The 25873-nt window shown below is 41.1% G+C and overlaps 1 protein-coding gene across 4 annotated transcripts in view; it reads left to right on the top strand.

Moving 5' to 3' along the window:
* The window catches only part of MRTFA (myocardin related transcription factor A), a 124115-nt gene that overhangs the window by 52223 nt on the left and 46019 nt on the right, over positions 1-25873 (top strand). For 2 of the 4 annotated variants that reach the window (XM_065944426.1, XM_065944418.1), the window contains exon 1: positions 10563-10792. The exons of the other annotated variants lie outside the window; for them this stretch is intronic. In XM_065944426.1, the coding sequence (XP_065800498.1) occupies positions 10585-10792 (208 nt within the window). In that variant the 5' untranslated portion in view covers positions 10563-10584. Of the gene's footprint in view, positions 1-10562; positions 10793-25873 lie in introns of those variants that run through there. 4 annotated transcript variants of the gene reach the window in all.

Raw genomic sequence — 25873 nt, 5'->3', positions numbered from 1 at the left:
TGGAAAAGCTTTCAGTTCCCTGAAAGACTGTAAAAGGCACCTGAAACAGTTCTTTGCTCAAACAGATAAAAAGTTTTGGGGATGTGGAATTGTGAAGTTGTCTGAAAAATGGCAGAAGGTAGTGGAACAAAGTGGTGAATATGTTGTTCAGTAAAGTTCTTGGTGAAAATGACAAATGTATCTTTTGTTTTTACTTAAAAACTGAAGGAACCTTTTGGCCAATCCAGTGCTTTAACATATTCAGACATCTCCCATATCAGAGGATATTGTATTCATTTTGTTTCTTTCTCTTTTGCTATTATAAGCATGTTGCAGTAAATGTCCTTTTTACATATGTTTTGTTTTTGTTTCTGTGGTGCCTATTTTTAGGAGTGGGACTGATGAGTTAAAGAGAGTATGTATTTTTAATTCCATAAATGCAGTAGCCAAATTGTTTTTTAAAAGACTATAATGCTTCCCATTCCACTGGCCCTGTTTGAGAGTACCTTTTTCCCCACCTCTCTGCTTGACATAGGTATTATAAACTCTTAAATATTTTCGACTCATCTGATGGTTGTGATGTGATAGTTTGTTGTTAATTTGTGCCTGCATGCTAAGTCATTGCAGTTGTGTCCCACTCTTTGCAACCCCATGGACTGTAGCCCCCCCAGGCTCCTCTGTCTTTGGAATTCTCCAGGCAAGAATACGGAAGTGGGTTGCCATGCCCTCCTCCAGGGGATCTTTCTGACCCAGGAATCGAACCCACATCTCTTATGTCTCCTGTATCGACAGGTGGATTCTTTACCACTGCATCATCTGGGAAACCATTGGTGTTAATTTAATCTCTCCATTCAGGACTTTGGTTAGGATTCTTAACAGGTTTGCTGAGTAAGCCATGTGAAAGCCCACCTTCTTTGGACACTGCAGCCACATCTTGAGATGCCAGTGACATGTGGATTGTGAGGGACCAGGCGATGGATACAGTAGTTTGTTAACAGTAGAAAGTTGAGCTTTTGGATTCTAAGATGTGTTAATGTGAAAATGTTGCGTAACACTGGAATGTGCTAGGACATATGTCTTTATGTGAGTATAAAACCTTCTTCCCCAGATCCCTGACCAATTACCTTGCAGCAGAGATCATTTTTCTAGGGAAGTTTAGCGTAGTGGTAAGCAGGTCACCTTTGAGAAGGGGCTGTATTTTATGTACCATATTTTATCAGGGAATTAATGTCATAGTGTAGTAAAATTTATATTGCGAATAATTTTCTAGCTTTATAATTAATCGTTTTGACAGTGATGATAATTACCATGTATTGACTGCCTCCCTTGTAGTGGCCGCTTTAAATAGTCATCTAACTCCAACAGCAGTCCTTCAAGTTAAGTAAAATTTTGCCTTGAGTTAAACTGGAACCTAGCTAGCAACTAAACTGAAACCTAGCTGGTAAGTGCTAGAGCTCAGGGTTGTACCTTCAACTTAAGAGCTCCTGACTATTAAAACCATGCAGTCTCTTGATTAGATACAGTGTGAAAGAGCTTGGATAAGACTCATGAATAATTTTTTAACCTCTATTTTAACATAAATACAGACCACCACAGTCTAGACCTTATCAATACCAGGGGCTGATTTGAGTTTGACCTTTTACCACTTGCCTTTGTCTGGGATCTGGCGGTGATGACAACATTGCTAAGGGTTCAGTAATTAGTGAACATCTGGTTGAAAGATAGTGGGTTAGATGCTGTGGGTATTTGATAATGTTTACTGAGTATCTGTTGGATAGAGCTCTGTCTTATTTTATGGCAAAATAAAATAAGATGCTAATCCTTTTCTACAAAGAGTTTAACATTCAACTCAAGATAGACTTGGTCATTATACTACAAAATAAAAGAAAATGTTATGCTTATCCTTATAAGTACAGCAGGTGGAGTAACCAGAGCTTTCAGAGGATAATTAGGGACGGTTTCTTGCAATAGGTAAGTTTTGAGCCAGAGTTTTAAGACAACGCACGTGAACAGTTGGCACATCTGAGTTTCCTAGAAGATCGTATACTCGAGTCAGCTTCAACTTGGAATATTTCATGATTTTAAAGAGTGTCCCTTATCACATATCTTGGGATTCTAAATTGAGGATTCTGTTCAAACCCTTTGCTAGGTTCTCACTTAGTTAAGTGACTGTTTTGCTGTGCCTCTCCTTGTCATTTTGATTTCTTTGAATTTGTGGGAATGAAGTTTATTGTAATACCTGAATTCAGAAAATAATTTTAGTTTTCTGTTGCTTTTCATAAAAATATAAGGTTTAGAAGTAGTTTTAATTATTCTTTACCATTTACCTAGTTTTACTAATCAGAAAAGTTACTGTTTCCTTTTATAAGTCTGATTTTAAAATACTTATTTCTAAATTAGTCACTCCTATGAGTAACGTTACAACGTATGTTCCTTTGTTGTTGTTGTTTAGTTGCTAAGTTGCATCTGACTCTTTGGGACCCTGTGGACTGTAGCCCACCAGGCTCCTCTGTCCCTGAGATTCCCCAGGCAAGAATACAGAAGTGGGTTGCCATTTCCTTCTCCAGGGAGTCTTTCCAACCCAGGGGTCAAACCTGAGTCTCCTTCTTTGGCAGGTGGGTTCTTTACCCCTGAGTCACCTGGGAAGCACATATCCCTATATACACAAACCAAAAAAGTGAAGCCCTCCTAAAAGTATTTAAGAACACTCTTTAACAAATACATTCTTTTAACAAAAACAACAGGACAAAGTTACTGTTTTCTAAAAGGCTGATGTATTGATACATTGGCCTGACTTCTGACCAGATGTAGCATTTATCCTGAAATTATCTGAGAATTTGAGACCTAAGAAATTTGAGGAATCTAGGTTAATTTTTTTAAACTACAAAGCAAGTGGTGGTCAATTTTTAAAATTAATTTTCAATTATAGAACAATATAATATTTGTTTTCTTAAAATAACAAAGTTGTACAGGGAAGGCCCAATCCAGCTTTGAACTTTCTTAACCATTAACATTTAAATCTATGAAATTAATTGCATGCGTCTACGTGCTAAGTCACTTAAGTCGTGTCTGAGTCTGCAACCCTGTGAACTGTATCCCGCCAGGCTCCTCTGTCCATGGGATTCTCTAGGCAAGAATACTGGAGTGGGTTGCCATTTCCTTCTCTAGGGAATCTTCCAGACCCAGAGACTTAACCTGCATCTCTTTTGTCTCCTGCATTGGCAGGCGGGTTCTTTATTAATTAGTTAGTTCAGTTGCTCAATTAGTTCCAACTCTTTGTGACCCCATGGACTGCAGCACGCCAGGCTTCCCTGTCCATCACCAGCTACCAGAGCTTGCTCAAACTCATGTCCATTGAGTTGGTGATGCCATCCAGTTATCTCACCCTCTGTTGTCCCCTTTTCTTCCTGCCTTCAATCTTTCCCAGCATCAGGGTCTTTTCCAAGAAGTCAGTTCTTCCCATCATGTGGCCAATATATTGGAGTTTCAGCTTTAGCATCAGTCCTTCCAATGAATATTCAGGACTGATTTCCTTTAGGATGGACTGGTTGGATCTCCTTGTAGTCCAAGGGACTCTCAAGAGTCTTCTCCAACACCACAGTTCAAAAGCGTCAGTTCTTTGGTGCTCATCTTTCTTTATAGTCCAACTCTCACATCCATACATGACTACTGGAAAAACCATAGCCTTGACTAGATGGACCTTTGTTGGCAAAGTAATGTCTCTGCTTTTTAATATGCTGTCTAGGATGGTCATAGCTTTTCTTACAAGGAGCGAGCGTCTAAATTTCGTGGCTGCAGCCACCATCTGCAGTGATTTTGGAGCTCAAGAAAATAAAGTCTGTCACTATTTCCATTGTTTCCCCATCTATTTGCCATTGATCTTCATTTTTTGAATGTTGAGTTTTAAGCCAGCTTTTCAGTCTTCTGTCACTTTCATCAAGAGGCTTTTAGTTCCTCTTCACTTTCTGCCATAAGGATGGTATCATCTGCATCTCTGAGGTTATTGATATTTCTCCTGGCAATCTTGATTCCAGCTTGTGCTTCAGCCCGGCATTGCGCATGATGTACTCTGCATATAAGTTAAATAAGCAGGGTGGCAATATACAACCTTGACGTACTCCTTTCCTGATTTGGAAACAGTCTGTTGTTCCACATCTGGTTCTAACTGTTTATACAGATTTCTCAGGAGGCAGATAAAGTGGTCTGGTATTCCCATCTCTTTCAGAATTTTCCACAGTTTGTTGTGATCCACGCAGTCAAAGGCTTTGGTGTAATCAATAAAGCAGAAGTAGATGTTTTTCTGGAATTCGCTTGCTTTTTCTGTGATCCAACAAGATATTGGCAATTTGATCTCTGGTTCCTCTGCCTTTTCTAAATCCAGCTTGAACATCTGGAAATTCTTGGTTTAGGTACTGTTGAAGCCTGACTTGGAGAATTTTGAACATTACTTTGCTAGCGTGTGAGATGAGTGCGATTGTGCAGTAGTTTGAGCATTCTTCGGCATTGCCTTTCTTTGGGATTGAAATGACAGCTGACCTTTTCCAGTCCTGTGGCCATGGCTGAGTTTTCCAAATTTGCTGGTATATTGAGTGCAGCACTTTAACAGCATCATCATTTAGGATTTGAAATAGCTCAACTGGAATTCCATCACTTTATTAATTGTTCTCATCTAAATTTAACTGAATCTTTTCAGTGGGTCTCTGCAACCTTAGTTTATTTCTTTTTAAATACCCTAGGCAGTGTTGATACTTTCTTTGCAGTACAGTCTTGATAAAAAAAAATTTGGGGGGGGTTATTGGATAATATCAGTCTCAGGTTAAGATGTTTGATGGACTCTAGTCTTTTTAAAATTATGAAGCATTCCAAATTGGAATTGACTGTCTGAGTATAAGGAGTTCAAAAAACTCACTATCTTAGGGTTCTTCCTGGTGATCCACTGGCTTAGACTCCAAGCTCACAATGCAGAGGGCATGAATTAGACCCCTCGTCAGGGGACTAAGATCCTGCATGCTACAGGGGATGGCCAAAAAAAAGGGCTAAAGCTTCTTCCAGCTAGCAAATTACAGACAGCTTGTAGTTCAGTGGCTGCCCTGTGCGTGCTGTCCTCAGATTGGATCTCGTGTGTGTCTGTATGGACTAGAGAACTGATGTCTGACACACAGCATGTAACCCTGGTGAGTGCGTGGCCACTGAGCACCCTGAGTTCCAGGGAAGATGTCTGGATTGTGGGAGAATTACCGTGCAGTATACTCTTGCTTCAGTGGAGGAAAGTGAAGGGAGAGAAGTTTGCGCTGGAGGAGTCCTAGCAGCTTTTGACTTTGAAAAATATGAAGAATCAAAGACATATGATAGGAATCAAAGACAGTGAAGTAATGAGAAAGAGCCAGCAGAAATGTAGTTTGACTTCGGCTAGTAGATTTTTCCCTGGAACTGTGCACCGATACCTTGGTTGCCAGTTTGTAATGTGGGCAGCTTGTTTGGCTGGTGGCATCTGGGCTGCTGAGGAAGAGCAGATGGTGGTACGCGATAGGCTAGCGCAGGCGGTAACGGGGAAGCACAGACTCTTGGATTCCTTGCCTCATTGGCTCAGCACCCCACTACCTAAAGGGAAGAACCTGCCTTTGTGGTTTCTTTAGGCTCGTCTTGCTGATACACAGCGCAGCCTGGAGACCTCGAAGCGGAACGGAGCATGGCGGGGGTGTCAGTGGTCCAGAAGCTTCTCTAGCTGCTGGCTTCCCTGCTGATGACAGGAGGGAGACTGGAGGAACTAGCTGCAGAAGGGGTGTCCTCTGTAGCATGAGCTGGGCAGAAAGACCCCAGGGTTCCCTGAAGGGTGACAGTTACCTCCAGAGGACTGTCTGTTATCTGTAGCATGAGCTGGGCAGAAAGACCCCGGGGTTCCCGGAAGACTGACAGTTACCTCCAGAGGACTGTCTGTATAAAGAAGACTCTAAACCACTAAAGAGAGAAAGAGACATAAAAGTGTGGTACTCTTTCTGTTTATAAACGTAGACTTTTACTTCAGTTTAAAAAAAAAAAATGTAAACTGTACTTGAAATTCTTCTGTTTGGGCTGAAGTATCACTGCCTGGTTTCACTGCAGAGGGCAATTTAAGGAGGAAGGTTTAAATAAAACTTTTTTGGCCTTTACAGTCTGGGGTCCCAGGGAAGACAGTTTCCTTTTGTGTTGTACAAAGTCATTTGTAAAAAACTAAACATTTTAAAAAGATGGTTAAAACATTTTTGAGTATGTGATTGTAGGAAGGTTGCAGCCTCGTATTTTTTCCCCCGAGAAGCATATTAATCGGTGTGCCTCTTTCTCCTCAAGGCGTCATTGCTCAAAGGCACATCAAGTTAGAAAACTCTTCGGTCTTGGCCTTTGTGTTTCAGAAACCGGTGCTTGCCCGGCCCGGTCAGCCTGCGCCCCAGTGGGGTGCTGACTGCTTATCCATGTTCTTCGGCTGTCTCCGGCCTTTGCATGACTCAGTATTAGTCAGAGTCCGAACGAAGGCATCCCAGGGGAGATTGTGACTGGCTCCCTTTTTTGGGTGATAGCTTTTATTTAATTTACTTGGTCATGTAATGTAGGCAGATATTAACAGTTTGAGAAATCCTAAAGGAATGTCAGTTCCAAGCACAACATCTTTATAAGAAAGCAGTTGTGAATTCACTAAAATGTGAATTTAGTTAAACAGATCCTTTTTATACCTTGTTCTCCTTATTTTCTGCTCAGAGTAATTTTTTCTGTTTAATGGGAGATCATGGGCTGCCCTAAAACTGGAAGACTGAAGTTAAACGACAGTGATTTACCTATGGCATACTGATTGTTGATTGTCTCAGTAAATTCACCCTAAAACCATATGAATGTGGTGATGTTACCCCCATTTTCAGGAGGGATGAAAGCTCAGAGACGTTAAGTGACTTACTCAAAGCCAGACTGGTGGTAGGTGGTAAAAGCCAGAGTTTGAACAGATCTGTCTGGTTCCAAGTGCAAAGCTCTCAGCCTCCTGTCTCGTTGCCGCTATCATGCTTCAGAGGGTAGAGACTCTCAGTAGATCTCGGACAGAAGAAAAAGCAGTCTGGTTCTCTGGCCTGCTTTGGTGGTTCATTTGCTTACTCTCTCTGTCTCCCCTTCTTCCGTGGCACCTAGCATGTGCATAACGGACTCTCAATAAATATTTACTGAAAGAACAAGTGTGTACAATTAACCATGGAAAATGGAAGTGAACAGACATTTTTGTAAAGCTTTGCAACTATATGCTGTATTTGTAAATATAGTAAAGTATATCTTAGACTAATATTTATCAGGTTTATTCATGGCACATATAGATATTTGAATAAGAATAAAACATTTACAGTTCTGTATGATTTCTGGAGATTATCAACAGCCTGACTTCTCATTTCCCTCCTCCTAACCAGCCTCCCCACTGCTAGTCTTGATTCTCTTTATTTCACACTGTTGTTAGATTGCCCTCTCCTTTTCTCTCTCCTCCATTGCCCAATAAATTATTGTCACACCTTTGCTTTTGTACATTCCTCTCTCTTTGATTGCAGTTCCTTTCCCCATCTTTTTGGTTTGACTTTAAAAGAAAAAAAATTCAGGTCTTGGCTTGCGTGTCTTCTCTGACTCCTTCCAACCTAGTTAGTTCCCCTCTTTATGTTCCTGTCAGAGCACTTGTCAGGCTGATGATTGTATAATTGGGTACATGTCTGTCTGTTTCTTTGAACAGCCTGCATTGTAAGCTCCATGAGGGGAGTGAATAGAATGTTTTTATGTCTGTGTCATGGTACCTGGTTCATGGTAGGCAGACAGTAAATATGGAATGAAAAATAAATAAATGGTGTAGCTTACACAGTTCCACCATACATCTTATGGAACCATTCCATTTTAGAGATGGAACCTGTCAGCTCTAGCCCCTCGCATTTAGAGGTGAGGATGACGCCCTGCAGTCCTACAACTAAGTAATTACTAATTAGCTGCACAGCTAAAAAACAGAGCTCCCGAGTTCTAGCCCAGTGTCCTTTCTTTCATTTTTTTTTAAAAGGATTTTTTTTTGCTTATTATAAAGGCAGTAGTTATTTAATGTAGAAAATTTAGAAGATACAGATAAACAAAAGGGAAAAGAAGAAAATAGAAACATCCTATTCCCACCACCATCCAGGCGTATTTATCTGTGTGTTCTGTGACTGTGTGATGACAACAGCTTGCATTTACTGAGTCTCATGTTTAGAACAGGCACTGTCATAAGTGCTTTGTAGGTATTACATCATTTATGATAGCACCCCTGTGGGATGAATACTGTTATCCCCATTTTCCAGATGAGAAAATGAAGGTATAGAGATGTTATCTCAAGGTCAGACAGCTGGTAAGTGGTAGAGAGAGACAAGATTTAAACCCAGGCAGTCTAGCTCTAGAGCTTATATTCTTAACTCTTATATTCTTAACTATGATTCCATTCTGCCTTTATGCATATTATTTCATAATCTGCTCTAAAAAAAATTGAGATCAGTGTATTTACAGTAATGGTCATCCTTTCTAGGGGTACAGGTTAGTACATCCTGGTACAAGGCAAGCAACAACCACAACCAAGAGATAGACTATTTCCATCAAAAAGTTCCGTTGTGCCTCTTTGTACTCCCAACTTCTGGCAACCCCTGATCTTATTTCTGCCCTTATAGTTTTGCCTTTTCTTGAATTTCATATAAATGTATGATCATTTAATATGTAGCCCTTTGTGTTTGTCTTCTTTCACTTAGCATAGTGCTTTTCAGGTTCATATATACTGTTGTCTATGCTCGTAGTTCAGGGATTTTTTTTTTTAATCACTGAATAATATTTCATTGTATGGATATACCACAGTTTTTATTCTGTTCACAAGTTAAAGGACATTTGGATTTTTTCCCTCTAGTTTTTGGCAATAAAATAAAATTGCTCTAAATATTCACATACAGCTCTTTATGTGGTCACGTGTTTTCATTTCCCTTTGTTTAAATACTCAGGAATGAGATTACTGGGTTGTATAAGTTTTAACTTTCCAAAGTGGCATTATCATTTTGCATTCTACCCAGTGTCTGAAACTCCCAGTTGCTCCCCGTCCTTGCCAGCAAATTATTTCATCAGTAGTATTTGTATTCTGATGCGGGCTACAGTCCATGGGGTCGCAAAGAGTCAGACACAATTGAGCAACTTAACACTTTCACTTTTTCATTAGCCAAATAATTCTCTTCGTGTAGTCGTGTTGCTTAAATTAAGGATTTCTGATATTTTTTCTTTTTCGTTTCCCATTTTCTTTCCTTTCCATTTTACAAGTGTTTATTGATCATCCTTGCCATGCAAGGGGGTGGACAAGGATGAGTGAGTCTACTCTGAGCCCTCTGGTTGGTCCCTGGAGTGGGGGCTCTGCACGTGTTGGAGATGCAGTTGATTATTAAATGTTGCTCTGCGTGGAGTTTTTGCTTCTGTGTCTCTACCCTGTATGCCTTACACAGCTTTCAAGTGCTGATGAACCTTGTGAGGACAGGAATATGGCGCCACTTCGGGCACCAGCCGTGCCGCCAGCCTTTCACCACCACCTGCTTCACGTGGAAATGCCAGGGAGTATCATGGTGGCCGCTGCTGCTGTAATGAGCTGTGTAGGTTTTTCAGCTCGCTCCGTTAGTGTAGTTGCCCCAGCTGCCTCCTCAGTGACTTGCATGATGGGACTGTGACATCTAAGGAGTAAAATCAAATGGTGAGAAAAGTTGAGTCTGAGAGGTTAGAGTGAGGATCTTACCTGTGGATCTCAGATTCGGGGCTGCCACTGTTGTCACAATGCACAGTCTCTGACATCAGTCAGCTTCTTAAGAGCCTTTATATTCTTTCTAAATGAGCAAGTCAAGTATGTCTTGAGCTATATCTTTTTTTAGAGATCTTATCAGCAAAATACTTTGCTAAGAAATGTGTCTCTTCACTCATTCATTCATTCATTGGGCACCTTTACCACTGTTTGTGGTTCCCTTCTTAGTGTTGTGATTTGGCTTGTTTCAAAGTAAATTCTTTCTGAGTTTTTCTCTTAGTATCTTCCCCTCCTCCCAATTTGATATCTTTCATCTATAAACATTTTAAAAGCAAATGTCAAGTGAAATAAAATAGTATTATAGCTCCTTGTTCCACTTTGGTGCCGACTTTGCACAAGAAAGGAGGGAGGCGGAGGAGAGAAGAGAGAACTCGGTCATGTGATGCTGCTTGTCTGGCAGAAGCCTTTTGGTTCTGAGCAGAGAAACCAACTGTTTACTATTTTGGGTGAATGAGGTTGGTTGGTTGCTACGAGCATTTTCTTTCAGGGAACCCTCCTGTCTTCCAGCTCTACACGTCGAAATCATCCCAGTGCTGGTTTTTGGCATTTGGGCAGAGGAGGGAGGTGTCTGTGTCGAGGCCCAGTGCTGACAGGAAGAAATGTTTTCCAGGAGACTTACTGATTCTGACCTTCTGCTGTCACTGCCTTTAATGCCACACTCCCTAAGTAAACTTGGGATCTGGCTGTTCTTGCAGCCCCGAGGGCTGCAGAAATGAAGTACCCACTTTAACTAAAAGAGCGATGCTAATCAGATCTACTGCACGTAATAAATGGCCTCTTTAAAGAGCGAGGGCAGGAGGGTGAGTTTGTTGCAACACTGGCCTTTGGAGTCTCACCTCTCCCCTAGCGTGCTGGAGGAGAGGGCCAGGATTTATCAGCCCACCTGCAGGATCCTGCCGCTCCCATGGATTGTCCTGAAGCCGGGGGAGGACAGCCGCTCAGCCATGTGTCTGGCCCCTTATCACAGTTTACGGGAAGGTTGGCATATTTGTCCCTTGGGGATTTGCATGTTTTTTTTGTCTTCTCCTCTGTTTACTGCTGTCTTTTTTTATCCCCTCCCTGTTTCTCTGTAGCCATCCATGCTTTGACTTTGGATGGTTTATTCTTTGGATGGTTTTTATTGATGCTTATTGAGCACTTAGCAGATAGATAACTGAGCAGGGACCTGTAGAGTGTATTTCATGACTTGATGGGACAGTGTTTAGGATGTTTCACTTTATTACTACTTTCCTTCCACCTGTGCAGAGCTCATGTATCAAATTGAGATTATGGAAGAAGGAAGAAAAATCTTTTCTTTACTAAGGTGGGATTCTTCCCATGTATGTAGATCAAACACAGTGTTTTTATTAATAAAACATACACTGGCCATGAGTATTATACTAATCAATAGGAGCTGTTGATGATGACTTCAGTTTCTTCTGTTAAGTGCTGAAAGCAGATAGATAACCTCTAAGAGCTTATAACACTAAAACACCATAATTTAAAATAAAATAACACTTGAAAGGTTTTTATTTATATTGCATGTTAGTTTTGTTTAGGGTGAACAGTTTGAACTAGGCTTACAGTCTTTTTAGTAATTGCAGAATTAGAATCATATCCAAGTCTATGGAAGATAGCAGGAAACTATTTATAAGGGAACACCCATAAGGAGTTTTCCTTGAGACCATCTCTTAGAGTTCTGGGGGAAAAAAAATACTGAAACTGCTGGAAAAAAAATCTTTCAGAGGGTTTCTGGGTTATGAAAAAAAGGAGGATACAGACTTGATCCGAATTCTGTCAAATGTGGATGGAAAATAATTATTAACCTACACTCTGTCCTAGCTTGGAAACCTTCTGTTATCCATTATCAGAACTTAAATACGATCTCTAGTATTGGTCACATAAATTCTGCTTCTCTAAAAACTTGGATATATCTTTTGAACTTTTGAGATCTCTTTGGGACTTTACTAACATTTGACAGGAAGACTTGAGCATGTGGCATCACAATGAATGAGTTCATTGAAGAGGACATGAGTGTTTATTGGTGCCCGGTTTGCAAAGAGAATACTTTAAAAAATTGGTTGAGAGGCAGTTGATTTTTCTTTGAATATCTAGATGTGTTCTGGACTCATGTCGGGGAACACCATGGCAACATTAGTGGGAAGACAGAGGCAGAGGCAGCGTGACTCAGAACTCAAGGTTTTGTATGGCTCTGTTGACTTTTTATATTCCAGGGGACTGTGGTGTTTTAGATTCCCAGTCTGATCATTAAGAATATCTTTAAATGCAGGAGTATGTAGGAAATAGAAATACAGAGTTCTTTTCATAAGTAGAGTCAGAATGGTAGTTTTAGACAACTGTCCTAAGCAATTGACTGTATGTTTTTCTGGCTTTAAACCACATTTAGAACCTTGTATTTAGAATTCTGTATGTCTTCCTGATCTCGAGTAGACTCATATTTTACTTTCTACAAATATATATAAACATTGTTTTTTAAAAAATATTATCATTTTATAAACTGCAGAAAAGAAATAGGCTGTGCATTAGATAGAATAGATGCTTGATGTTACTTCTTTCGAGGTGAAGCAGGTGTCTGAAGAGTAAAGATCTTTTAAATACTCAAAGAAACTCAGTGGAAATAGCTTCCTACTCTTGTGCTTTATTATTATAGATAAATCTTCAATAATATTTTTTCTTCTTTCATAGTTTCTTAATTGTCTTTTCTTTTTCCTAATAAAATAGATTTTAAAAGCTGGCACATGTTTTTAGAGATAACTGTTTATAGAAGACCATGTGTAACACTTTTCTCATTGCTTTAGCTGACAGCTGGAAATGCCTAGAAGGATAGAGACCAACCTTTTTTATTTACCTTTTATGTTATTAGGACCTGTGGTTTTCTTTATTAACAGACTTTGGCAAGGATCAGATCTGCAGTTTGGGGAAGGAGTGAGCTTGAAGGATTGATCAGCCTTGAAAGATTGATGTTTTGAGGTTTAATACAACCTTCTATTGCAGTGTTGCCCGATACTACTGCTGTTCTCTCCACTGCGGTAACCACGAGACATACATAGCTATGGAGACTTGAAATGTGGTTGGAGTGACTCAGAGAATGAATTTTTAATTTTATTTACTTTTAGATAGCATATGTGGCAAGTAGCTACCATATTGGATAGCACAGTTCTAGACCCTTCACATTCTGACCTTAGCCTGCTTTCTAGCTACCTTCTACCACTCCTTTTAACAGATTTAATGTTCAAGCTAAACTGCAGTGTATTGATTATGTGTTTACCCTTACAGTATTTCCAAGGCCAGGTCTTGGTTCATGCTGTTTATCTTCAGTTTTTTTGTGGTCCTTCAACGATGGTGTGCATGCTACTGCCCCGGTGAAGCTTACCTAATTCTTTTTGTACTCAAGAGATTTATTATCTGCAGTCACTTAAAGCACTTATAACACTGTGTTTGATTACAGAGATTTTGCTTTACATTTCCTGTCTTCTCCATTATATTTATATATTCCTTGGGGGGCCTTATATGGTTGCTGTGATTGTACATATGTGATAGGCTTTAGCCTTTTCTCCCCTTCAAAATGCTTAGCAAAGTGTATTTATATGCATATGTATTTGTGTTCAGTTGTGTCTGATTCTTTGTGACCCCATGATCTGTTGCACACCAGGCTTCTCTGTCCATGGGATTTTCCAGGCAAGAATACTGGAGTGGGTTGCCATTTCCTTCTCCAGGGGATCTTCATTGGACCTGTGTTTCCTGCATTGGCAGGCAGATTCTGTGCCACTGAGCCACCTGGGAAGCCCAGTATTTATTCTTAGAAGGTGGTTGATATGCATTAGCTGGGTCTGTTAAGGTTATTGTGCACTAGAGGGCAGTATCATGCCCATAAACAAAATACAGTGTTTGTCCCCAAGTGATAGATTTTGAGCACTGTCCTAATTCAGTTTTATTCAATCTCATATTAATGATTATAGCCTTCAGAAGGAACTCACATCTTTAATTGTCGGTGATATTAATGACCTTTTCACATAATTGTCTTGAATTAGATTCAAAATATGAGGTCAGGAAGAGCCCCTGGAGAAGGAAATGGCAACCCACTCCAGTGTTCTTGCCTGGGAGAACCGAGGAGCCTGGTGGGCTACAGTCCATGGGGTCACCAGAGTTGAATATGACTTAGTGACTAAACAACAACAACAATGATGTTAGAACAGGAGACTGGTGGGATTCTTACTGGAAAGCAACTTAGTATATCTAAGAAACACTGGCCATGGCATTGGGTGTCAGAGATTACTTCCTTGAGGGCAGAAGCCTTTTTATGGTAGACAGCTAGAGCTCGACACTGAGCCAGTAGTCAAGACCCTGAAGATCTTGGTTTGCTCTTGCCAGTGAGGAGCTTGACCAAGTGACTCTAAGATTGACAGACCAGTTTCTTTCATTGTGTAGTGAGTATAATATCTGCTGTCCTAACTCATAAGATTGTATGTGTGAAAGTAGCTTTGTAAGTATTATATAAATGTGTTGGGTTATTTTCCTTCTTAATTCCTACCTTTTACCAAGATAGGTACATAGTAAGTGATTGATTATATTTATGACGTTAATTTTTTACATTTTATGTAAAGCATTTACTCTGTTAAAGGTGGCTGAGAGAGTTACTGATGCAATTACTCCCACCTAGAATGCATGCACTGAGAAGTGATTATTGTCACAATAGTTTGGTTAAAATATATCCTGTCCTTTGATGTTATGCAGCTTTAAAATTGAGCTTCCCGGGTGGCTCAGCTGTAAAGAATCCACCTGCCAATGCAGGAGACATGAGTTCAATCCCTGGCTGGGGAAGATCCCCTGGAGAAAAAAAAATAGCAACCCATTCTGGTATTCTTCTCTGGGAAATCCCATGAACAGAGGAGCCTGGCAGGCTCCAATCCATGGAGTCACAAGAGTCAGACAGGACTTAGCAACTAAACAATAGCAACCACAAGCTTTAAAATTAACTATATGTGATGTGTGTGTGTAAACTATGTATACATATAGTTCAGATTCTTTCTCAGTCTCCTCTGTAATGGATTTATCTTTGTGTATCTTCTACCCTTCTTAATACTTAAAATATTCAGAATGAGTCAACTATTCTGAGGTGTGTTGTTTTTTTTTAACTCATTATAGAAATGAGTTAAACATATTTCCACGTTTTGGAAATATGCATTAGGATATGTTCTTACAAGGTTTATGGGTTAGAAAAGGAGCAGTCCATTCTTGAAGTAGGGTAGTGGTTGCTTTTTGCTGAGAACAGCCATCAACCTGGAGCCTTCTCTAGTAAATCATTAGCTGCATCAAATAAAATGTTCAGCTGAAGTTCACGCAATCTCACAGTTACTAAACACTCTTGCCAAAGAGAGTTGCAGTCCTAATATCTGCAATCGAATCATTTCCTGTTCAGGCTTGCAGGTGGGGAAACTGTCTGAAACTGCAGTCCTGTAAGATTAGTTATAAAGAGCATGTCTTGGTGAGAGAGGCCTTGGTGATATAAAGTGACAGTCTAGCAAGTGGGGGGCTGGAGAGGCTACCCCAGGATCCTGGGACTAACCAGACTTTGAGGTGTAGATCTGGATATGCAAGCCCACTCCCCCATGGGGCCACCTAATGAAAGCCCTTCTGGGGCACTCAGATATGTGCTGAGCACACTCGGGCTTGGGGCCAGGCAGATGGCACATTCCTGCCAGGCTCCAGAGCTAGCGTTGGAGGCGGGGCTCTGCTCTGGAAGTGGACAGCCTGAGGGCCTGCGTTTCATCCAGTGTCCGGTCCTTCCAGGCTGAGGGGACGCCTGGGGCTTGGTTTGGTCTCCGAGTCCACCTAGGGGTTGGCACGTACACGCATTCCTTTGCCCCTGCTCCATCGTGGAGTTGATTTTCATTGTCTGCACAGCCCCAGAACTGCCTCACATCCTCTAGTGATTCCTCCAGACTGGGGGTGACCCAGGTTAGCCTTTGTGATGCTGCAGCTCCCCCCAGCCCTCCCCCAGCCTGTCGTCATTGACCTGCACTTTTAGGTTTGACTAACCCTTCCATCTGAGAATAGGTGGGGCCCAAGTGAGGCTGCAGTCACTCGTCCCTTTGTTTTGCTTTGGTGCATCCCTTGGACTGTGTAAAGGAAATTCGGGTGTGATGCACAACTTGGGCTTCACCTTACCCCCTCCCCCCGCCCTTTTCCTGTTGCCCTTTTGATTTGCTTTAATCTGATACTGAGCCTCTCCTCCCCCCAGTCACTCACCAGTGGAGTCTCCGAAGCTATTTCTGTCGGTTTAATGATCCCCAGCTGTTGCTGTAGTTCTGGTTGCTTTCGTGCCCCAGAGAAGCAGAAGAGCCAGAGTCACAGGGGTCTTGCTTGTGTATCACACGGTGTGTGAAACACGTTGAATGCACTTTTCTGAAACAACTACAGGGAGACTTCTTAGGAAGGGTGTTACTAATACTGGGATGATTTGAAAGTGCAGGAGGAAGGAAGCTATAAGCTCGTATCCAGGATAATTTAAAAATAAGCATTTTGCTAAAAGGCGTGGCACCCTCTGCGTCACTCAGAATCATGCTGGAAGGTGTGGTGTGTGGTCACTGGGTGATCGGTTGGTCACTTTGCATTCTACTTCCATTTTAGCTTTGGAGCTACACTGTCCCCTCTGATCCATGGTGTATGTCGAAGAGCCAAACATCTAAATTAAAAGGAGGTTTCTGTGATGGGAAAACAGAGAGAAATCATTCCTGAAGTGACCAGAAGGCATTGATTTCAGTTCTGCTTTAACTTAATGCAAGTTTGTTTCGTAAAATTCTGTGTAAAACCTGCAGTAATGAAATGTTCCACTTGCAAACCTGACCACAGAAACTTCAGGAAATACAGAGTTGCAGTTCTCCTAACAACCTGACCGCCCTTAGACTTACTTTACACATTTACTTTTGTGATGTCTTTACTAAGTAAACCTGGGGGGATGGGACGTGGGAAAATCCTACAGTAGTTAGATGGGCTACTGTAGGATTGAATAGACTGGCTTTTCTAATCTTGAGAATTTTGACTCTTCCAGCAGTTTTAGCTGATAGAGTTGTAGCTTTCACACCTGATATACTACATGAAGTTTAATTTTATGGGGCTCGTTCTTCTGCAGAACAGAATTTTGCTGCTGTTGTTCAGTTGCCCAGTTGGGTGCCACTCTTTGTGACCCCAGGGACCGCAGTGCGCCACGAGGGGCCTGCCTGCCCCTCACCACCTCCCAAAGTTCGCCCAGCTTCATGTCCATTGCATCCGTGACGCCATCCAGCCACCTCATCCTCTGACGCCCTCTTCTCCTGCTCTCAGTCTTTCCTGCATCAGGGACTTTTCCAGTGAGTTGGGTATTCGCATCAGGTGACCAAAATACTGGAGCTTCAGCTTCAACATCAGTCCTTCCAGTGAGTATCCAGGGTTGATTTCCCTTAAGATTGATGGCCTCCTTTATCTCAGTCATGATTATCCTACCATATTGCGTGTTTTCAACTCCATATTAAAAAGATACAGAAGGAATAAATGCTCTAATATAGTTTTAAGAGAAAACTCTTTTGGGTCACTTCTGGCTTGCTGTGGAATGACTACCGTGTTCCAAATTTTGAATCTGTTTACCTGTCACCTGCCCACAGCAAAGTTGGGTGCAAAATGGCAGCACCAGTTACACGGTGCGTGCAGGCTCAGTTGCTTCATTCATGTCTGACTCTTCGTGACCCCATGGACTGCAGTCCGCCAGGCTCCTCTGTCCGTGGGATTCTCCAGGCAAGAATACTGGAGTGGGTTGCCATATCCGCCTCCTCCAGGGGAATCTTCCCGACCCAGGGATCAAACCCACGTCTCCTGCATCTCCTGCATTATAGGCAGGTTCCTTAACACTGAGCCACCTGGGAAGCCCCCACCAGTCATGTGGCAGGGAAATAGCAAGTGAGATTGGAAGAGGCCCGTGTTTTCTGGGTGAACGTGCAGAGCTAACGTGCCAGGAAAAGTGCTGTTCCTGGTGCCTTTAATGCTGGAAGGGCTTATTCAGATGGCCCTGCCAGTCTAAAGGATGCACACTCCCAATTTATGTCCATCCTTTCAGACATGTGGCGCAAGTACACATTATTCTCAGGTCTTCTGTGATGGGTTGTTTGAGCACTGCCTTGTAGATCCTCCGGGAAGAGACCGATGACATTGAAGTGGCTGGCAGTTTGCAATCTGTCTGCTGCAGTTAGAAAAGATCACTTCAAGGGTATGATGAGCAACCATCCAAAATGAAATGGTGAGCCTCAGGTTTTTGAGGACGTGGGAGTTTATTTGCTTACTTATGTATAATTATTAGTATTTTTGCTATGACTCTGGCATTAAATATGATGTAACAGAAAAAGCACAGACTTTGGGATCAGACCAACCTGTGTTTGAACTCTGGCTCTACCTCTTACTAACTGTGCAAACAGTAATTAACCTCTTTGAACCTTTTCTTCTTCATCTATAAAATAGAGGCAGTACATACCTTAAGTAGCTGCCGAGGTTGAATGAGTCCCTGTGGTAGGGTATCCAGCTCAGTGACTGCATAGTAAAGTTCAGCTCGTTCAATTCATTTAAGTCTCAGTTTCTTTCTCAAGACAAGTCTTTTCTAACTTTGGTGCCTTTGCATTTGCTATTTTTGTTGCCTGGAATACTCTTTTCTCCAGATCTTTTCATGGTTTCTCATATTATCTAGATTTCTGCATCTGTCTCCTCAGAAGGGCCTTGCCTATGACCTCAGTATAAGATGACCACTCAACCTCTCTCTCTTTCCTCTTACTCTACTGTATTTTTCTTCATATAACATACCACCATAAGTTATATAATTTATTTACTATGTTTTCCACAGTAGAACATATACTGTGTGAGGGCAGGGATGCCATCTGTCCATATTACTGCGATATCACCTGACACAATGCCTAGTGTATAGTAGGTGCATGATAAATATTAGTTTGATTAATGAATGAATGAATCAACCCAGAATCTCCCTAGTACCAGGAAAGAACCCTTGGCAGGGTGCAGAGAGGTAATTGTACCAGGAAGCAGGTGCTCTCCGCCTGTTCAGCGTGGATGTTCCCACATTTGAGCTCCAAGTGGAAAGTGGGCCTGTGGAGATCTCTGGGATCCTACCAGAGTGCCTCCCACCTCTGGGAGGAGCCCCTTTGAATGACCTTTACAAGTGATCACTGTTATCTGTAGTCTCTGTTTCTGTTGAAATTTGAATAGAGGGAGCCTTTTCAATTCTGGAGTTCTGAAATGCCATATGCTATTAGCTGAAATCACCTGGACTTTCCCCTGGTTCATAAGAATATGGATCGTTTTTTTCCAGTCACATCATGCAGATAACACTATTAATACAGTGTCATTTTTAAAAGCATGGAACTGGTGTGTTTTGTGGAAGAAGAGAAGCACAATATGTAATAGTGGATATGAGCTCAGGTTGTCGCTTGAGATAGAGCTGGGTTCCAGTTTCTGCTGTCTACCCTTTACCTACCCTGTGACCTTGGGTAATTGCTTAATTTCCCTAAGGTTCAATTTCCTCATCTACATCTAGTGTAATTATAACATCTTCCACGTAGCTTTGTTTCAAGAATTAAATAAGATGATGCATGCGTGCTTTCTATAAGTATATTACACAATACAGAGCCCTTTTATTTTTCATACTTCAGTAGTTGAAGTTAAATTTTCATAAGCTTATCTTTTGTAAATTACCAGATGTACCAACCCAGGAAAATACCTCATCACTGCCTGTCTCTCTGCTGGTATTCAGATTAAACAGAAGATACTTATCTTATTTTGATAATATTATTTCTGATTTCTAAAGCAGATTATTTGAGAGATAATTTAACTCATATTTACACACTGTTTAGAGAGATGAGAGAGACGTTTGTGGGATTTTGAAAGGGTTGAATGAGTATATCAATAAAATAGTGATTTTGGTATGTGTAATTTTTAAAGATTAGGTATTCCTATCTTCAAGTCTTCAATGTTACATTATTGTTTGTTGTATTTGTTTATGCCACAAATCATTTTATAATTTGAATTTATTAGACTATTATTTGTTATAACTAATCATTTATAGGAATTAGTAATTTCTTTCTGTCCAACACACGGTAGCACTTCAGTTTGAAAAACCTGACTCCTGTTATGTTTTCATAATTGATTCATATATCTTTCTGAAAGGAGAGTCAAAGTCATGGGTTTTTAAAATAAACTTTTTGTTTTGGAATAATTTTACACTTGTAAAAAGGTTGCACAGATAGAACAGGAAGCTCTCGTATACCATTCACTGTCTGCCCCAAATGTTAGCATCTCGCATACCTGTGGTACATTTGTCAAAACTAAGATTAACATTGGTTACACTACTAAGTAAACTCCAAGCTTTATTTAGATCGCATTTGTTTTCCCACTCATCATCTTTTTCTGTTCCAAGATCCAGTCTAGGATACCGCAGTGCATTTGGCCATATGATTTTTAGATGGTGGGTCAGTAGGATCTCAGACAGAATCAACTTTTCCTTCTCTCACCTCTGCTTTCTCCTTTTTGAGTTTACTCCGGATCTGACTTTTAGCAGGTCCTTCTTTGGCAACAAATAAAGGGACCCTTCTGGGTCTGTTAGCCACTGTTTTGGTATTGACAGCTCAGAATTTCAGGAGCGTGCTTTGAACACTTACTGTACATTTAATTTTATTAATGAATGCTGATTCTTCTGCCTTTCTCTGTCTCTCACTCTTTATGCATACCAGGTTGTCTGGAGTCTGGGAACAGAGCGTGCTTCTTCACTTACTGCATGTCCCAGAACTGCCTTCCAGAAGCCTTCCAGAAGGAAGCAGTTCTCCCCTCCTCTTCCCTCTCCCCCTTCCCCACACAACTTGGGATGTGATTTTAAACAAGGAGGCTTTATATAAGGCCTTTTACTCTGCAGAACAGAGCTTCTCTTTGGGGGTATGGTACCAGGTTACACTACTAGCAGTTCTTGCTCCTCTCCAAGAGAAAAGCTGTCTGATGTAAAGACCTCTAGTGAGACATTTATAGTCTGTGATACAGTTTTACAAAGCACTTTTCACATATATGAGGTTTTTTGGAGCTTCAAAGGGCAGGAGTTATTTTACCAAATTGTATTATAGTGAGAAAAATTGAGGCTACAAGAAATCAAGTGACTTGATTAGGTAGCAGCGGAGCCAGGACTGGAACCCCTGCCTTCCCATTCTTCCGTGTTTTGGGTCTACCCTTAAAGGTTAGTACTCTGTAAAATACTATTGTTTACATTAAAAGCATAGGCCAGAAATACATTTTTAGTGCCATGTATACTATGCTAGGCTTCCCTGGTGGCTCAGACGGTAAAGCATCTGCCGGCAATGTGGGAGACCTGGGTGCGATCCCTGGGTCGGGAAGATACTCTGGAGAAGGAATTGGCAACCCACCCCAGTATCCTTGCCTGGAAAAAGCCCATGGATGGAGGAGCCTTGTATGCTACAGTCCTTGGGGTCACAAAGAGTCGGACAGGACTGAGCGATTTCACTCACACTACGCTAACTGTTCAGGCTGAGTTTCCAAGTTGAAGGAAGAAAATCATGAAACAATCTAGAAAGCTTGAGAAATTCTGTATAAGGAGCAGGAGAAGAAAACATTCCAGGGATGCTGTAGGATATGGCAGAAATTGAGAACCAGGGAGCAGGAGAGGCAGGGGAGAAGAGTGAGGGACACAGAGACCTCCCCCTTGCTTTTACATCTTTGTAGCATCTATCAGGAAAGACTTATAAGAGCCTACAGTAAATAGGGGCCTACAGGAACGTTACTTTTGGGAAATGATATCAGAAAATTACTTGAAACATCAGTCCAAGCTAATCGTGAGGATGAAATATTCTTAAGGCCCAAATAGGCTCACTTGTCTTACCTCACGTAGAAAGGCTCTTGTTTCTCTTTCTCTATGACTTCCAGTGTTGGGTAGCATCACCTTTGTACTCCGGTAGCACCTACAAGGAGAAGACAATGGTACTCCACTCCAGTACTCTCACCTGGAGAATCCCATGGACGGAGGAGCCTGGTAGGCTGCAGTCCATGGGGTCGCTAAGAATTGGACACGACTGAGCGACTTCACTTTCACTTTTCACTCTCATGCATTGGAGAAGGAAATGGCAACCCACTCCAGTGTTCTTGCCTGGACAATCCCAGGGATGGGGTCACACAGAGTCAGACATGACTGAAGTGACTTAGCAGTAGCAGCAGCACCTACAAATACATAACTATTTGAATTTTTAAGAAACCAGCACTTCTTTTTTTTATTATTTATGGACACGTGTGTATCACACATAAGACCAAAAGCCTTGGAATTTGTCAGGGGCCCCAGTAGTAGGGCATGTGTGCTAGCTAAAGTTGCCTTTTCCTGTGACTTAAGTAAAAATCTATATTATGGACATCAATATCTTTCTCTTTGCATTGTAATTATTCACTTTTGAGTCCATTTTTTCCCCATTAGACTTAAGATTCCTCGAGCATGAGAACCATGTCTGTATTTCTAGCACCCAGCCCTAGCTTTGAGAGTACAAAAGCATGTTTGAACACATGAATTGAATTGTGGGACCCATCAAACCACTTGGTTGGGACGTGGTGTCTGAGTAATGTTTTCTTTGAAAATACTGTCCAACTCTTATACACACCTATTTGATGGTTATTGCCCTCAAACAGCCACTGAAGGCAGAGCCTCTGTCTAGTGACTGCTTTATCCCCCAGCAAGCTCAGTGTCTGGCACAGGCAGGAGATCCTAGATTTCTTGAGTGAATGCCAAGGAAAGTTTTGACAAGGAGCTGAGGAATAACTGAATAAGGCATGAATGTGAAGTACATAGGCATGCTCACCAACTAGTGTGTGAACCCTTAAGCAGCTAAGCAAATATATGAAAAGTGAATAAATGAAACTATGTCTTAACTTATTTTATATTTTAAGACAGCTTACCCTGAGGTGTCTGTTTCTCACGGAGTGTTAGTATCTTAGATAACTGACTGTCACAGTGAAGAGGAGATGTGAAACGTTAGTATCACAGAATATTGAAGAAGTAACTATGGATTCCAGAGTCTGAATCCTTCATTCTTCATTCTTTCTTATAAAATGTTGATCACAACTTGTACTTATTTATGTGCAGTTTGATGTCTTGTTTCCCACTGAACTGAAAGCTTTATGTGAGCAGAGACCATAGTTGTTTCCAGCCTACTAGCACAGACCCAAACATATTTATTTAGTAAGTATTTGTTAGATAAGTGGATGAGAGAATGCATGGAGGAGAACTCTTTGCTCATCCTGACACCCAGTCACTCTTTTGGAGATAATGCTGTAAAGTAACCCAGGCAGCAGAAATGAGGAATGAATACCTTCCTCTGGGGGTACCTTTACTTACTTTTAAAAATAATTAATTTAAAAATTGAGATGTAATTGACATAAACACCTTCACCTACTTTTATTCATATATTCTAATAATGAAATGAGTGAGCATACAGAGAATAGTCTTTGGTTTTCAGTGATGGGTGATGTGGTTTTACTATTTGGGTGATTTTGCAATTTATAGAAGAAACTGAAGTATAAAAATACACCAATGGGGGATGCATGTACACCCATGACTGATTCACGTGCTGCTGCTGCTAAGTCACTTCAGTCGTGTCCGACTCTGTGTGACCCCATAGACGGCAGCCCACCAGACTCCACTGTCCTTGGGATTGTCCAGGCAAGAACAGTGGAGTGGGTTGCCATTTCCTTCTCCAATGCATGAAAGTGAAAAGTGAAAGTGAAGTCGCTCAGTCATGTCCAACTCTTAGTGACCCCATGGACTGCAGCCTACCAGGCTCCTCCATCCATGGGATTTTCCAGGCAAGAGTACTGGAGTGGGGTGCCATTGCCTTCTCTGTGATTCGTGTGAATGTATGGTAAAAAATCACTACAATATTGTAAAGTAATTAGCCTCCAATTAAAATAAATAAGTTACAAAAACAAACAAACCAAAAATACACCAATAGCATCGGTGTAATTCACTCTGCAGAGATGAAATTTCAAATTATGAGCATGCTAAGCTTCATACAAGGTTAAAAAACCCACATTGTTCCTTCTCTCATCTTCCCAGTAAAACACATTCTCCAGTTTGAAGCTAGAGGTGGTGTTATCTATTGCTGAATTGAATTGTATTTGTTTATTTCTTCTGGGATTGATATCTGAAAGTTAATGAGGAGAAAAAAATGTACCAATTATTATGAAATCAGATTTTAGGGATTTATAGAAGGAACAGAATTTGGAGTAAGAATATATACCATCTAAAATTAGTTTTAACAATATTTATAAATAAGTGCGCTAGGCTGTGTTTAGAATAGAACTTAGGAGATATTACATCATATCAAGTGCATTAGATTTGATCGAAAACTCACAGAAACGAGTCTAGAGATACCAGATTTTCTCTTTATTAGGTTGTTCTTTCACTGTTCTTTTCCCCCTTGACAAACCTTCAATAGTAGACAACACAGTACCCCAGTGTTCATTGCAGCACTATTTACAATAGCTAGGACATGGAAGCGACCTAGATATGCATCGACAGATGAATGGATAAAGAAGCTGTAGTACATGTATACAATGGAATACTACTCAGCCATAAAAGGAACGCATTTGCGTCAGTTCTCATGAGGTGGATGAACCTAGAGCCTATTATACAGAGTGAAATAAGTCAGAAAGAGAAAAATATTGTATATTAAAGCATAAATATGGAATCTAGAAAAATGGTACTGAAAAACCTACTCAACAGGGCAGCCATGGTGATGCAGACAGAGAGAACAGACTTGTGGAGAAGGGCAGGAAAGGGGAAAGAAGGTGAAATGAATGGAGAAGCATGAAAGCATTATCACTGCATGTGTAAAATAGATAGCCAGTGGAAATTTGCCGAATGACTGAGGGAACTTAAATTGGGGCTCTGTAATAACCTAGAGGAGTGGGAAAGGGTGGGGAGGTGGAAGGGAGATTCAAGAAGGAGGGGGCATATGTATACCTATGGTTAATTCATGTTGATATATGTCAGAAAACAAACCAATATCATAAACAATAATCAATTAAATAAATATAATTTTTAAAAATGACAATTTTTTCAGAAGAAATGTGTTAGAAAATGGAAGTCCTCTCCTGTTACAAACTTTAAAACAAATTTGAAACAAAATTTTTAACTTAAAAACACTGAACATTGTTCAGTAGGCAACAAACGATGACGTACTTTGTTGTTGTTTAGTCACTAAGTCACTGTCTCCGACTTTGGCAACCCCATGAACTGCATTGGTAAGCATATTCTTTACTTCTGAGCTACCTAGGAAGCCCATGATGTGCTTTAAAAGCGGTTAATTGGGAGTGTCAAAGGTGAATTAAATCTGCTTAATACTAGTTACTTGGGCTTCCCAGGTGTCGCAGTGGTAAAGAATCCTGCCAGTGCAGGAGATATAAAAGACTCGTGTTTGATCCCTGGGTCAGGAAGATCCCCTGGAGGAGGAAGTGGCAACCCACTCCAATGTTTTTGCTGGTGAAATCCCATGGACAGAGGATCCTGGTGGGCTACAGTCCATGGCACAAAGAGTCAGACACGACTGAACACACACGTCAACTCCCCCAGCTCAATTACTAGTTTTTCAACCTGATTTGTGATTGGCATCTTGAACATGGATGCAACATGTTTAATTTTCCAGAGTAAAGTGAATTTAAGTTAGACCAAACTGTCATTAAATGGGGCTGCTGCTGCTGCTGCTGCTAAGTCACTTCAGTAGAAACCAACTCTGTGCGACCCCATAGACGGCATAGAGCCCACCAGGCTCCTCCATCCATGGGATTTTCCAGGCAAGAGTACTGGAGTGGGGTGCCATTGCCTTCTCCGATTAAATGGGGCAGCAGTTCTTAACCTGACACTGCATTAGAATCACCTGGCAAGTTTTTGAAAAACCCTGATTCCCAAGCCTCACTCCAGACCAATTAAAAACATTCTCCATGAACTTATGGTTTGGGGGGTGGGGAAGGGTGGGGAGGAGGGATAGG

Source organism: Muntiacus reevesi, chromosome 1, assembly GCF_963930625.1.
Source record: "Muntiacus reevesi chromosome 1, mMunRee1.1, whole genome shotgun sequence".
NCBI classification, from domain to species: Eukaryota; Metazoa; Chordata; class Mammalia; order Artiodactyla; family Cervidae; genus Muntiacus; species Muntiacus reevesi.
This window is presented reverse-complemented; position numbering and strand designations above follow the sequence as displayed.